Here is a 15468-nt window from a genome sequence, read left to right on the forward strand (position 1 = left end):
AACACATAATTCAAGTGGGTGTGCTCGGGGCACATTGGGAGCCACTTATAATTGAAATACATTCAGCCACTCCTTAATGATGGATCCATTCCGAGAAAAGCCCTGTTAGGCAATTTTACCATTGCATGGACAACACAGAGTGTATTTACACAAACCAAGCTGGCTAAGACATCACCCAGCGTTACAATCTTACAGGATCACAGCTCTTCATATGGCCTGCAGTTATGGGAAACATGACCGTAGTATATCTGTAAATTGCTCAGGTGGGGAGGCGGGAAAGGGAAGTCAGTAAGGGCCATCCTTACAGGGACGAGGTGCCAGATACCTACTATTCTGTCTTTGAAACTCTTTATAATTAAAATTGAGAAGAAAAAGGGGGCACACATTTGGCATATACTGTTATCACCCAAGTGAGGGCCATATGAAAGATGGAAAACTGGGGTTGGGGATTTAGCTCAGTGGTAGAGCGCTTGCCTAGCAAGGGCAAGGCCCTGGGTTCAGTCCCCAGCTCCGAAAAAAAAAAAAAAAAAAAAAAAAAGGTGGAAAACTTTTTTTTTTTTTAAATTGAGACATGGTCTCACTATGTAGCCCTGGCGGACCTAGAACTGGATACGGAGACCAGGCTGCCTTTGAACTCACAAAAATCAGACTGTCTCTGCCTCTAGTACTGGAATTAAAGGTGTGCACCACCATGCCTGGCTGTACTTCTGAGGAACTCATATGGGGGCGGGGTGGGGAGCCAAAGGAGAAGAGAACTCATTAGGACGGAGAAAGAATAGAGATTCACCCACTAGTCCCCACTTGCACATGGGTCCTGCCAGCCATATTTGTTTTGGGGAAGACTAAAAGACAGAGGACACCTGCAGTTCCAGGGTCTGTCTCTCACAGTCAGAGGCCTGTAAATAATGTCCTTGATTGAACCCAGATGTAAGTATCTCCTTGCCACAAGGTATTTTCTTTTAAATTAGAGAATCCTCAGTGTTAAAGAGATCCCGTCGCAACCTGCCCCAAAGCCCACAATGAAAGGTCAGAAGAGGTAGAGATGAACTACATCTTCCCAACCTGGTTCCAAGCTTTCTTCCCAGACCCGCTCCCCACATCAACACAGCCAGGCAGTCAAACTCTAGGTCCCCCCACTTCAGGAGAGCACACTAACAAAACCTTCACCATGGGGCTGTCAGCTGACTTCCTCCTGTCGGGCAGCGTGTGCATACACAAGAGTGCCAACAGTTCTCATTTGACCCACACTGTATTTCAGAGTGAGGCTTCGAGGAGCAAGATGGCCCCAGTCAACTCTTTCCTCCCCTGAAACCTTCCAAAGCGGATCCTCTGCCCAGATATAAACACTTCTTGGCTTGGCCCTGTCTCAGGCGTCATTTCCAGCTCTATCCCTGATCCTAACGGGTGCATTTCCAATCCTTTCCTCACTAGGACACTGATTCCTTTCCTTACTCCAGCACAAGGCTCAGCCTACATCACCCTAAGACCAATCCCCCCACCCCCATCTCCACAGCCTGCTGGTCCATATCAAGAGCCCTTTCCCTCTCCGCAATCCTATCTTTGCTGTGCTTCTAGTCTAGTCCTCGCTCTCCAACAGATCAGAGACTAGGCAGGGTTAGTGAGCACACACTCTGCTACAGCCTTTATTCTCCTACTGTATTAGGGAGATATCGTGCATAGCTTCCCTTTGCAGAGAAGGAATCTGAGGCCAGAACAATAAAGAACTGCCCAAGGCTGCAGAGTTCCTAAGAACTTACAAAGGCCAGTTCTTAGATTCGTTAACCACTACTGCCGGAATGTTCCGGAAGGAACACACTCACTAGAGCAGAAGCAGCTGTCTTTATGTCATAGCTACCTTGCACATAATAAGGATATTTGTTTCTGCTGAGCAGGGCTCCATCCTGTCTTTTCTTTGGTCCCACAAACCCCACTGCCCAATTTGTGTCTTCAGGTTTTAAAACTAAGTCATTAAAACAGCACACACAGCTGAGCTACAACTGGGCTGTAGAATGCTTGTCCAACAGGGAAGGTGGGGTGAACAGTTAGCTACTCCATGCCCTGGACCTCATCCTTGCTGGAATGGCTTTCTTCCTCTTCCAGCAAAACCACCAAATGTTGGGGGTGTTTGTTTGTTTGTTTGTTTGTTTGCTTGCTTTTGAAACAAGGTTATTCTGTGTAGCCCTCTCTGGCTTGGAACATCACTATGTAGAGCTGGCTGGCCTGTAACTCTCAGAGATCCAACTGCCTCTGCCTCCTGAGTACTGGGACTAAGGGGGAGGGGAGGCACTCCATCAGGTAAAGGTACTAATTCCCAGAGGAAACCCTTTGAGTTCTGTATGTCTTTTTTTTTTTTTTCTTTTTTCTTTTTTCTTTTTTCTGGAGCTGGGGACTGAACCCAGGGCCTTGTGCTCGCTAGACAAGCGCTCTACCGCTGAGCTAAATCCCCAACCCCGAGTTCTGTATGTCTTATTAAGTAGTCACACAGTGTGCTAAGAGGTGGGCAATTTGATCAGCCATTTAAAAACTACCAGTGCCAGGGCCGCTATTTCCTGACGCATTGGCAATCCTAATACCGAGGAGATGCCTCCAATGTTAGCCTAGAGAGGAAGGGTAGAAACCTGAATGTCTTCAGGGACTAAAAACTCCCTGGGAAATGGGAAAGCGTGGGGAGCAGGCTGCTTGTTGATGGTCTGCAAATATGTCCAGGCCCCTCCCCCACCACAGAGGCAATTTATCTTGGAAATGACGAGTCTATTGACTCCCTTAATCCGGAGTTCCAATTCCTGTGTCCGCCTAAGGCAGAAAAGAGATCTCCCACAACGTGGCTTTCTCTCCTTACCAAGTTGGGGATAGAAGAGGGGCAAACTAACTACTGTCCCTCCAAAAACAACCTTACAATTGTCTTTCTAGCCTGGTGATAAATATGCAAGTGGGGCACTTTGTAGAATTTCCCAAAGGGAAAGAGCTATCGGCTTCAGGAAAACTTTTCCCTCCCACTTAACCCCACCTAGCCCAGAAGCTTCCCAGCTATTCACTTTAAACTCCAGCACGCTCTGTGAATCATCACCACACCCCCACACCCCCACCCTCAGCTCACAGCATTGAGTCTTTCCAGTACTATAGCCTCAAATCCTAATTCAGAACCAAATGCGCCCTGGCCCACCCCGGCCCACCCGGGAGCCCAGCCCTGGGGGGTTGGGGTGGGGGAAGGAACCGCTTTCTTTATCCTCCCCCCCCCCCGCCCCAACTAACTACCGTCTGAGTTCACCCTTCCTTCCCGGCATGGGTCTGGGGGCATGGGTAGCCGACACCCTGGGGCGCCCTAGAATTATGGCCTACTTTAAACAAGATGACGCTATAACGGGCCAGGCTAGGACCTCGGGCTTGCAGAAAACATGTCGCCTCCCTTCCCCCTCCAGCTGGCTGTGAGTCAGCGGGGCAGGATTCCTTAATCCTGGGGGTAGCGGATACCTTTGAACAGGTGGTCATGAAAGTTCCACCCAACAAAGTGCTGATGGCCATCCAGATAAATGTTGCTTACAAGTCTATGGCTTTTGAGGGGCCACAGACATTCCAATCAACTAGTAGGAAAGAAAAAAAAAAAAAAAAAAAAAAAATCTGCAGGTGAGCCCTTTTATCTTTTACCCACTAATTTAACTCTTGAAGATTTGAGAGAAAAGGCAAATCTAAACTGCCCCGCACAACAAACTTCCCATCTAACAGGCTCCACCAGGACGCTGGGAATAGCGGTGACTGCGAGGTCCACTGTGTCCTAAGACACAGGAGTGAAACAAAACTCAGGAGCTCAATGTGCCAAGGACTATGTTACAGAAGGCATTCTGTCTAAGATCCTGGGTCCGGCTTCTTTACCCCAGATCTCAGGCTGTCTAGTTAATAATCTGGCCCTGGACACAGGCTGGGCAGTTGAACCGGGGTAGCTGGGCTCGATCTTCAATCGTTCCCGAAACCACCAGCGGCGTCAGACAGGGCCATCACCCTGGGTCTGGATCCGCTTAAGATGCTGGCACTGTGGCGCAGGGGACAGGTCGCTAGGAGCCTGGCTGCCGCCCAGGGGCAGGTGCAGGAGTGGCGGGCCAGTGTGCGGCGCCTGGGCTCCGGTGCGCGGGCGGGCGCGGCAGGGAGGGGCGCCGGGGCTCCGGAGCCGGACGCCAGGGCGTGGTGCAGGTGGCGGCGGGGGCAGAGTCGACACCCTACCTTGATTTTTGACCTGGCAACCGGGCGCTGCATCGCTGCCAGATGTCCATCCGTGCCTTCGGCGTCGTGAAGCTCTGGAGTTTCAGGCTCTGGCGCGCGCGGGGACGAGCTGCTTTCGGCCCCTCCGGGCTCCCCGGCGCTGCTGCTGCAGCCGCTGCTACTGCCACCGTCGCTGCGGCAGTCTTCGGGGGGGTCGCGGAGCAGACAGCCCAGGCTCACTGTGGAGGGAGGGGGCCGCACCCCGACACTCAACCACACGCGGCGTCACGCCCGGGCGCCCACGGCAGTTTGACCTGCGGGCGGTGCCGCCGCCCCGCCCCGGACCTGGGCACCTCGCCAAGTGGGCGACGTCCCGAGGGTAGACAAGTCAGCCCCAGCCACCCGCCCCTCGAACTAACTTAGGGTGTCGTGAGACCGGTTCTCAGGCCCACCTCGGCGCCCACGAAGCACCGGGGTCCAGGCGCCGCGGAGAAACCCGCGCGCCAAGTTTCCTCTCGCGCCCGTGGAGGCGGGTGTGCCCACGTCTTGCCTCGCTCCCGAGGGGTTAGCGGACCTTCACAAGCGGTTTAGAGGACGTAGGGGGCAAGGGAACTCCCAGTGCCTTCCACCCCCTTCCAGGGCCACTTTTGGCCCGCGCTGCAACCAACGGTCCTGCCGCCAGGCAATTAGCCCTGTCTAGGGAGAGAGCACCGGGGGTCCCAGGTTTCCCAGCCTAGATTCTCGTTCCCCACTCGCAAGACCGCTGTGACCCCGGCCGAGAGGGGGTAGGGGTGGTAGCTGCAGACTTGGTCCCGAGCAGGAGGGCCGCAGCCACCCTGCCCCCACCCGGGAGCCCCGCGCCCAGGCCCGGCCCCCGCGCTCCTCACCTGGGATGTAAGTGTCTGCCCTTTTGTCATCCGGGAGCTCATCCCAGCTGCGGACAGAGGCTCCCGGGCTCCTCCTCTTCACCAGAAAGACTTTGGGCATGGTGGGATCTTCTCTCCCGACTGCGGCCCCCTCCTCCCGGCTGCTCCCCGCTAGTGGCGGCGGTGGCGCCTGGGTCCCCCCGCTCCTGGAGTCCGGAGCCCACCTTCCCGCCTCGCCTGCTTCTTCCTGCACCCCCCGCCGCGCTGCCTGGTCCTCTCCCTTCACTCCCGGTTACTCGCAGCCTCCGGGCTCGGCGACACCTATGCCTTAAATCGCGCGTGAGACCACGCCGGGGAAAAAGTTTCATAAGGTGGAATAGAAAAGGCACCAGGAAACTTGGGAGTGAGCATGCGCCCTGCAACATAACGGTGTCAACAAGCTCGCTACCTGTCCGACCGGTTCCGGCGGCCGGGGCTGCCTGATCCAGCCCTTCCTTAGGCATGAATGTTTGCAAAAGAATTTAACGTCTGATTCTTCCCCCCTCCTCTTTTTAAAAAAAGGAAGAACTTTTTTTCAAATCAACCGTCTACCTCATACCCCCATCACATGCACTTTATAGGATAAAGTCTTTAAAACGAGCCACAGGTTTTCTGCCCCATGGACCCCTACTATGGGTTCTCCCGCGAGTTGGCCCCCACCTCCGAAGTAAATTTCTCTTCATCAGCAAGCCAGATATTGACACTGGACCTTGTGGGGCTGTTCCTAGGCTATCTGGAATCTCGGTGGTCGGATGGGGGAGGGTCCTCAGTATCCTTGTCAGGTAAAAGGAGGGGGGTTGGGAGCGTAAGTCTCCTATTATCTGGAACACCCCTCAATAATAAAGCCTAAAAGCTCCGCATCGTCATTTTACTGATCTGTGCCACTCAATCTAAGAAAATAAGGCTTGTTCTACCAAAGCAGCTCTCACCCCGAAACCTTACAGTCCAGGAGACCCTTCACCCAAGATTAACGCACAATCAAGACAAAAGCTAATTGCATATCATGTGAGTGCAGATTTAAAGCGAACTTCTTGTCTTCAGCCTTTCCCGTTATTGCCTCCCCTAACCACTGGACCCTCAAATTCGGAGGGAAGTCGGGGATTGAAAATTGATACAACCTCTCTCCTCCTCTGCCAGCGCCAGCAAAGAACGCAGAAGAGCTTTGAGTTTTTTTGTTTTTATTTTTTTCCTATTTACCTTCATTCCTGGAGGGAAGTGTGTGTGGGGGTGAGGGATCTGCTAAAAGATACTAAGTTTCAAGGGGCGGCCTGCTCACTCTGGGGACGCTGATGTCCCTGTGCCACAGCTTTGTTGCTCAACACCGGTACAGCTATCGTGGTAGGCTTCACGGGTTTAGCAGACGAGTGCTAGTTGCTGGAGGTTGCCGGGGCGCGTCTGGTCAGGGGTGCTCAGGCGTCTGCGGTTTAGAGAAGTGCCAGCCTCACCTGCCCACAAAAGGACTAGATGCGTTCCGGGCCACAGCGGCCCCGGGAATCCACAGAAGCTGTCCCTGCCTTCTTCCGCCTTGGAATGGCCTTTAGGGATACAGCAGCTTAGTAACGGATTTCTGGGCTTGGCTGGCTGGCGTATTTTCAGGGCACACAGAGAGGGGGCGCAGCTCTGGCGAGGCTATGGAGAGGACTAGGCGAGCGCACCATGACTACCGATCCGCCCTCAAGGATTGACCTCATCGGGGAATCAGCTCTGAATTCTATCTAGGTTTCCCCGGAGAAAACTCGTCTAAGAAAGAGAAGGACTTTGATCTTGGTGAACTGGAGAAGGAAGAGATGTCTATAGCGGCACAAGAAAATGAGGCTTCTTGGCTGTGGAGTTGATGGCGCAGCTTCTGGGCAACTCTGCAGATGTATTTTTATCTGCCAACAAACGGGAGACTTGCTAGAAAGAAGGAGCGTGGTGAATGAAAGAGTAAAAATAAAACCACGAAGCCACAGAATTATCCTCCATCTTTTAAGAATCTTCAAAACTTCATTCAAAATTCCTTATTTTATTCAAGAACAAGTCGATTCTATTGATAAAACCTGCCTCTCCGATTTCCTCCCTCCCTCCCTCCCTCCCCTTTTTCGGATTTCAAATCACTGAACACTTGGGTCATTATTGTTATTTTAAAAGATCGCATTAACTTGTGGGGCTCTGCAAACTTCAGACACTGAGAATGAATAATAATAATAATATAATAATATAATTATAATCATAATTCTATGATTGGAAGAGGTTGGTACACATCTATGATAGTTTCTAGATGTTTATTTTTTACTGAAAATATTTTTCATACAATATGTTCCAATGATGGGTCCTCCCCCAACTCCTGAAGCCAGACCCTAAAAGTATTTTTAGGGACAGAGAATCCTAATCTGTTTTTATTCTCTTACTTTTAAAATTCAGTCTTGATATGTTTATCAATATCATCTGCATACAAAGGGCAAGACTTTGCCTTTCTTGTAGCCTCAACAGGAGTATGGGGGAAAAAAATCCTAATTCAAAACAAAAACCCTCAGGCTTGAAGTTGCAAGAGGTGAGAAACAGGACATGGCCCACCCCTCATGAAAAGCTGTGGTCGAGAGTCTTACATGGGATCCTTAGAACCGGCACCCAGCTCAGTTGAATGCTTCCAGGGATGGGATGCTCACTATCTGTAACAGTCATGTACTCTCTAGTTGGACACATCTTTTGCTGTGTTTCCATCTCAGCTCTCATTCTGTCCTGAGGGTGACTATTCCCGAGTTCCCTTCCCTGCCTCCTCTTCCCATAGCTCAAAATCAGGGCAGCCGGTTTACACATTCTTAGTTAAGGCTTCTTCTCTCCAGAAACTACTGTCAGGTTGGAAATGGACAGGCACAGACCTGCTTATACACAGAAAACACATAGCCATAGAAAATAGAAGGATGCTGGAGAAATAGTCCAATTTCCAACAGACAAGTCGGAAATATGCTCTCCCCTCCCCCCTCCTGTCTGTCTGTCTGTCTGTCTGTCTCTCTTTCTCTCTCTCTCTCTCCTGTGTGTCTCTGTCTCTGTTTCTCCTGTGTCTCTGTGTCCGTCTCTGTCTGTCTGTCTGTCTGTCTGTTTGTCTCTCTCCTGTGTGTCTCTGTCTCTGTTTCTCCTGTGTCTCTGTGTCCATCTCTCTCTGTCTGTCTGTCTTTCGTGTGTGTGTGTGTGTGTGTGTGTGTGTGTGTGTGTGTGTGTGTGTGTATACTGGAACCAAATTCACCTGCATATGCAGCACAGGAGAACAGAGGCTAATGCCAGTCTCACCCCTGCAATATTTTGTCAGTTTCTCTACAGATGTTATAAAAAAAAAAAAAAGTTAGGTGTGGATGCACACCCTTTAACATCTTTAATCCCAGCAGTCAGGAGGCAGAGGCAGGCAGATCTCTGTGATTTCAAGGCCAGGCTGGTCTACATAAGAGGTTTCAGAACAGCCAAGGCTGCACGGTGAAACCGTCTAAAGGGAAGGTATAAGGATTATAATGGAAAAAAACAAAACAAAACGACTATCACTTATTACAGTCCGTGTGGCTATCTGTGTGAGCAGCCAAGGGAATCTGTGAGCATATTATTAAATGAATGAGAATTTAGCAAGGTAGGCCATTGTATAGAAGACATAAGTATGAGTCATAATACTTTTAACATGTATTTAATTTTTTGTGCATTGGTGTTTTGCCTGCATGCATGTTTCTGTGAGGGTGTCAGATCCCCTGCACCTGGAGTTACGCACAACTGTGAGCTGCTATGCGGGTACTGAGAATCGAACCCAGGTCCTCTGCAAGAGCAGCCAGTCCTCTTAACCACTGAGCCATCTCTTTAGCCCTATACTAGAGCACTGCTAAATGCCGGCAGCAGTCAGAACAATAAGTCCATGGAGCAGAGAAGCTTACAGCAGCATCAGGAACACGAAGCTCCTGGAAGTAAGGCCTTTTAAATGAGCAAGTTTGCTTTGGAGAAACTGAGACATTAAAGGAGATATTAGTAAACGGATAGAACATGTGACCAACTGGGAGACTCCAAACCAGGAAGAAAGCCTAAGTCCATCTGTAGATTTCCTAAACTTTTATTTATTTGGAGTACCAGGATGCATTCCCGGTGCTCATCCGTCCCCTGCAAATGTCCTGACACTGAGCTACACTCCAGCCTTCATATATACATTTAGTAGAATCCTTTAGAGTACTTGGAACAAAAAGGCCTTTTCCTGGTTTGTGACGAACTTGTTCTGAGAGAGCCGGTGTCGTGATGCACATCTGCAGTCCCAGCACTCAGGAAGCAGAGGAGGGAGGACGGCTCCAAGTCTGAGGGCAGCCTGGGCTATTAGTGAATTTCAGATCAGCCAGGATTGTCTGGAGACTCTGGAGATGTGTGTGTGCGTGTGCATGTGTGTGTGCATGCATATGTGCATGTGTGAGTGTAGAAGAGTCATGTTCCTGAAGGGTTAGGTCTATGGACCCAGTAGATCAGATGTCAGTAGAAATGTGAAAGGAGTGGATGAATCCTCCCAGGGTCTCATCCAGGATTCAACAATGTGTGCAAAGCTTGCAGTAGGAACCACAGCGTGCTTTTCCATCTGAGTCAGGACTCCCAAGGAACCCTCGATGCTGTCTGTAAGCGCAGTGGAAGTTCCGCGGAGAGAAGGCCTCAGTGTCTCCTCTGAGGCACACCGGGGTCTGGGAAAAGCAGGAAAGTGTTCTTACCTGCTGTAGGGCAGGCCTTCCCTGCAATCTTTCTCAGTGGTAAACCGCTTCTTCCTGCTCTAAGCCCATGTGGTTCTAGACAGGCTAGCCCCACCCCTCCCAGGGACGGTGGACATCTCACCCACTTATTAGAGCTTTAAGTTAACTTGCCAATGTGACTGTGTCAGTGACAGACATGCCACCCAAAAAGAACCAGCTCTGAAGATGAGCAAGGGATGCGAGCCCTTTCCTCTACGATGTGGAGAGTGACCAAGTCTGGGTAGGCAGCCTTCTGAGAAGGACGCCAAGAAAGAAATGTGAAGCTGGAAGCAGGGCTTTCCCCCCTGAGCTGTGAAAGCACAGTGGATTTCAGAAGACAGTGGCTGAGGTTCTAGGCCTCTTAACTGTTCCTACAGCTACCGCTGTGAGTGGCTGTACGGTGCACGCATAGAACTAACATCCGGCCAGTGACATCAGAAGGAACGGTTAGGGGACAATACTAGTCTAAAGGAGGGTAGCCTTTAAGAGGGAGGGCCTGTTTTGCTCTTCCTTGCTCTCTCCCACTGTTACAGACTAACATGTAAATCCTGCCTCCCACAAGAAGGGTATCTCTGTCTCCCTTTACAGACGCCAGGGAAGAAGCCACGTGTGTGACCTTACCTGGAACAAAGGTCTTTACAGATGTAATTAAGGATTTGAGATTAGATTATCCTCAATTATCTGGGAGGATACTAAATACCATTATAAATGTCCTTATGAGAGAGGAAAAATAGGCAGATTACACAGATTAAAAGGATGCCTTGTGACCACGGAGGTGGCGCTTGTAGGAATAATGACATCAGCAGTCAAAAAATGCTGGTGGCCACAGGAATTGCAAGAGGCAAAGTATAGTGCTCTGTGGACACTCTGGCTTCAGCCCAGGGATACACACGAGATTTTTGGCCTCCAGAACTATGTAAGAGTGCACTTGTGAGTTTATTTATTTCCACTGCGTATGTTTTCATGTGCTTGTGTGATGTGGGGAAGGGGGAGGCAAAGGTGTACACCAATGCCCATGCAGAGGACAAGGGAGAGCTTCAGGTGTCCTCCTTCTCTTTGCTCTGTTCCTCTCTCTCTCTCTGAACCTGGAGCTTTCGTGACAGACAGCAAACCTCAGAGATCCTCTGTTTCCAGGCTTTCAATGCGGGGTTACAGGCATTCATAGGACCATTCCAGGCTTTTTTACATGGGTGGATGTTCCAGCAGCCACAGGGAACCAATGCTCCCATAACCCCCTGCTCAATGCTCTCATAGCCCCCTGCTCTTCCCTACCTTTCCTTTACAGCTTCTCTAATGTCCCCATACTTTCCCCAAGCCCTATTTACTAACACTGCAAAAGTAGTGTTAACTTGCTAATTAATGCCCTTTTCATGCCTCTTTGATAAGAAAAGTTTGTTCTCTCTGTGTTCTTAGTTTCATTTGTTCTTCTTTGAGGTCTGATGCTGAGTGCCGTGACAGCACTTGGGAGGCAGAAGCAGGTGAATGGATCTCCGTGAATTTGAGGCCAACTTAGTCTACATAGAGAGTTCCAGGACAGTCAGAGCTATATAACGAAATCCTTTACCCCCCCCCCAAAAAAAAGTGAGAGGGGGGTTGATGATATCAATCTCAACCTTCAGACACACCAGAAGAGGACATTGGATTCCGTTACAGATGGCTGTGAGCCACCATGTGGTTGCTGGGAATTGCACTCCGAATCTCTGGAAGAGTAGTCAGTGCTCTTAACTGCTGAGCCATCTCTCCAGGCCATAAGTAATTCTTTAAACAAATTTTTAAATGTTTTATTTGGAGAGTGTGTGTGCAGTTGTATGCAGCTTCCTCCTAGAGGCCAGAAGAGGGCGTCAGAGTCCCATCAATCACTCTAAGTGATACTGTTTCATCCCAGGAGTCAAACAAAACTCTGCTCAGGTACAATGTAATGTATGGCTGTGCTCGGCCACCTTGTAACAGTGAGGAAGTTAGATGCCAGAGCAGGCAAAGCAGGGAGCCTGAACCTGGGAGGGCTCAAGCCGCTGAACAGAGACTGCAACTGTTGTGAAGGACATGGAGGAAAGTGCTTCCTGGTGTTTAAAGCCAGGATTCTTTCTGCAGCAATGGGTACCCAGCACACTTAATCCTTTCATCTATTGTCATTTTGTGCATTGGTGTTTTGCCTGAATGTATGTCTGTGGGAGGGTTTCAGACAGTTGTGATCTGCCATGTGGGTGCTGGGAATTGAACCCAGGTCTTCTGGGAGAGTGGCCAGTGTTACTAACCGTTGAGCAGTGCCTCCAGCCTTCAACTTGTTAATCTTGAGAAAGACTGATTTGGACAATATTGGAGAGGGAATGTAGTGGTTTGAATATGTTTAGCCCAGGAGTGGCACTATGGGCATGGTCTTTAAGACCTTAGCTGCCTGGAAGCTAATCTTTTCCTGTTTGCCTTTGGATGAAGATGTAGAATTCTCAGCTCCTGCTGCACCATGCCTGCCTGGACGCTGTCATTCTCCTCCCTTGATGATAATGGACTGAACCCCTGAATCTGTAAGCCAGCCCCAACTAAATGTTGTTTTTATAAGAGTTGCCGTGGTCATGGTGTCTTCACAGCAATAAAACCCTAAAACAGAGAGCTTTCCTTTTTCTAGCAGATTTCTAATATTTATCAGTTATCTTATAATTTATACAAATATTAAGAAAGTTCATTATGTAAGTTTTTTCCTTAAAGACACAGGATTTCATGTTTCCTCAGCTGTATAATGCCTAAAAGGGAGTTTATCTGGGCTTGGAAATTCATCCTCTAATCTTAGTACTTGGGAGGCTGATGCAAGAGAGTCCCAAGTTCAAGGCTAGCCTACACTACAAATAGTGAGACCTTGCCTCAAAAATCCTACAGCTGGGCTAGAGAGATGGCTCAGCGTCTAAGAGCACTGACTACTCTTTCAGGAGCCCTGGGTTCAATTCCCAGCACCCACATGGCAGCTCACAAACAACTATAACTTCAATTCTAGGGGATCTGACATCCTCTTCTGGCCTCTGAAGACATCAGGCACACACATGATACCCAGACATACATGCAAGCAGCAATACCCATACATGCAAAAAATAATAAGATTAAATTTAAAAAAGCTAAATTCTATGTCTAGGGAGATAACAAGATAGTCAGGTGCTAAAATTATAAGTTTAGGCCTTAAACTCCCAGGGTTACCAAATTTTCTTCATGCTCAATATTTATTTATTTATTTATTTATTTATTTATTTATTTATTTTAGACAAGATCACTCTGTAGCTTAGGCTAGCATCAAACTCACTGAAATATGGCTCTTTACTTCCTGAGTGTGCTGAGATTAAAGGTATATGCCACCACACCAGCCAGATTTTTAAAAGTATCATCATCATCATCATCATCACTGTGTGATGTATATGTATGTTTTTGTTTGTGTGTTTGTGTTTGGTGTGGTGTGTGTGTGTGTGTGTGTGTGTGTGTGTGTGTGTGTGTGTACAAATGTGCATGAGTGGGCAGTACCAGTGTGCATGTGGAAGTTTTACAGAGGATGGCTTTTGGAAAGCTGCTCTCTCCTTCCACTGTGGGAAGTAGGGATTGAACTCAGGCCATTGGGTTTACACAGCAAGCATTTTACCAGCGGGACCATGTGGCTTGTGCCGAGTCCCCAGCAACACTGCTGAGCTGCTGTTGTACTCAGATCAGTTCGGAGCCACATTTCTTTTGCTTCATTATGCTGGAAGATGTCTGTCACGTGAGAGCCTGAAGCACCTGCGTGGCCCTTCTCAGTCTGTACACAGTGCAAGCCACCTGCCGTCCTGGATTCTTCATGTTCCTGTCGGCATGCTGCAGGCACTCAGAACATCATTTCCCAACTCTTGGAGGGGCTCTGCTGCTTCCTAGGGACTAACCATAAAGGTCAACCGAGTGATAGGCACGGGTGTTTGGTGGTTCTGCCCTCATTAGGATCTCAGAGTTCTTTCTTTCTACTCAGTAGAATAACGAGATTTGGGATTTTCCACTCACACTTTAAACTTCCCAATCCAGGGACTGGAGAGGTGGCTCAGCAGTTAAAAGTGAGTGTTCAGCAGAAGACTTGAGTTTGGTTCCTGGCACCCACATGGTATCTCAAAACTACCTGGGACCACAAATCGGACAACATCTGACTTCCATAGGCTCCTGAACACCCTCCAAACACACACACATGAATGCAGGTTCATACACAAACATGTTAAATAAACAAAGAGTGGAAAAGAAACCCCAACCAGAAGGTGACATACATTCTCACCTGCTATTTTAAAGAATTAATTACTGGACACGAAAGCAATGGGTGTAGGGCCCTTGGATGCGAAGCCACCTTCAGGAGACAACACCATGCTATAGGATGGATAAGTGGCACAAAGTTTCCAGGGTCACCAGTCATCTCTGACCCCTATAGGGATAAGAAGAAGTCAGGAAACACAGCTTGGTAAAAGTCCTTAAACATGAGAAAGATTCTAGGAGCTGGAGAGATGGCTCAGCAGTTAAGAGCACTGACTGCTCTTCCAGAGGTCCTGAGTTCAATTCCCAGCAACCACATGGTGGCCCACAACCATCTGTCATGAGATCTGATGCCCTCTTCTGGTGTGTCTGAAGAAAACAAGTAAATAAATCTTAAAAAAAGAAAGAAAGAAGATTCTAGACTGGATGTGGTAGCTCCTGTCCTTAATCTCTTGTTAAGTGACTTTCTTTGGGGAAACATGAGCACACATCTATTTACCCTAGATAAGGCGCCAACGGCAAACTAAAGAAATGATTACATACAAATCTAGTATAGTGAATCAGGAAGCTAAGTGGGGTTACTTACAGGAGCAGGGTGACTCCAAGGCAGCTTTGTCACCGAGAAAACCAGACCGGTCTAGAATGTTGTTGTGATGCTGACTCTATTGTGGAGTCTTTCAGTGTCTTCCCAACTGTGGTGGTTTGACAGAAAATGCCCCCACCCCTCACCCGCCCCGTGGGCTCAATATTTAAATGTTTGGTCCTCAGTGGATGAACTATTTTAGAAGAGTTAGAAGACTTGGGTGTGCTCCTAGAGGTAGGCTCTGATATTTCAAAAGCCCACAACAGGCCCAGTGTCTCCGTCTGCTGATCAGTGTGTAAAACTCTCAGCTACTGCTTCAGCAACTATGTCTGTCTGATTCCTGCCGGGATGATCACAGACGAACCCTCTAAAACTGTAAGCCAGCTCCCAAGGAAATGTGTTCTTTTAAAAGAGTTGCCTTGGTCATGGTGTCTCTGCACAGCAATAGAACACTAAGACAACTCCCACAGAGAAGGCTGGATGAAGCCTTCTGGGGCCTTCAAATCAGAGATGGGCATCAACCAGCAAAGAACATCACACTCAAGATTGTCAGCTCTGCCTCTTGCTCCTCCAACTACCTACACCGCCCCACAGCCCAGCTCATTCATAACAACTTTGGCATCATGGAGGGACACCCATCCATCACTGCCGCCCAGAAGACCATAAGTAACCCTCTGAGAGAGGTGGTAAGATGGCCGCCCAGATGATCATACCTGGTGTTCTACAGCTGTCAAGCCATCGGAACTGAAAAGGACGTTCACCAGCATGGCCTCCCTGTTCCTACTCTTACCGTGTCTGGAGAAAGCTGCCAATCAAGTATAATGACATC

At 48.9% G+C, this 15468-nt stretch overlaps 1 protein-coding gene across 1 annotated transcript in view; it reads right to left on the reverse strand.

The window, feature by feature from the left end:
* Ovol2 (ovo like zinc finger 2) overlaps positions 1–5655 on the reverse strand; it is a 30033-nt gene extending 24378 nt beyond the window's left edge. Inside the window, exons 1-2 of the mRNA XM_032904327.1 lie at positions 5082–5655; positions 4216–4433 (exon numbers count right to left, since the gene is read on the reverse strand). Coding sequence (XP_032760218.1) covers positions 4216–4433; positions 5082–5181 — 318 coding nt within the window. The 5' untranslated portion in view covers positions 5182–5655. The remainder of the gene's footprint in view (positions 1–4215; positions 4434–5081) is intronic.
* Positions 5656–15468: the final 9813 nt, after the last annotated feature.

Source organism: Rattus rattus, chromosome 5 (genome assembly GCF_011064425.1).
Source record: "Rattus rattus isolate New Zealand chromosome 5, Rrattus_CSIRO_v1, whole genome shotgun sequence".
In the NCBI taxonomy this organism is placed as follows: Eukaryota; Metazoa; Chordata; class Mammalia; order Rodentia; family Muridae; genus Rattus; species Rattus rattus.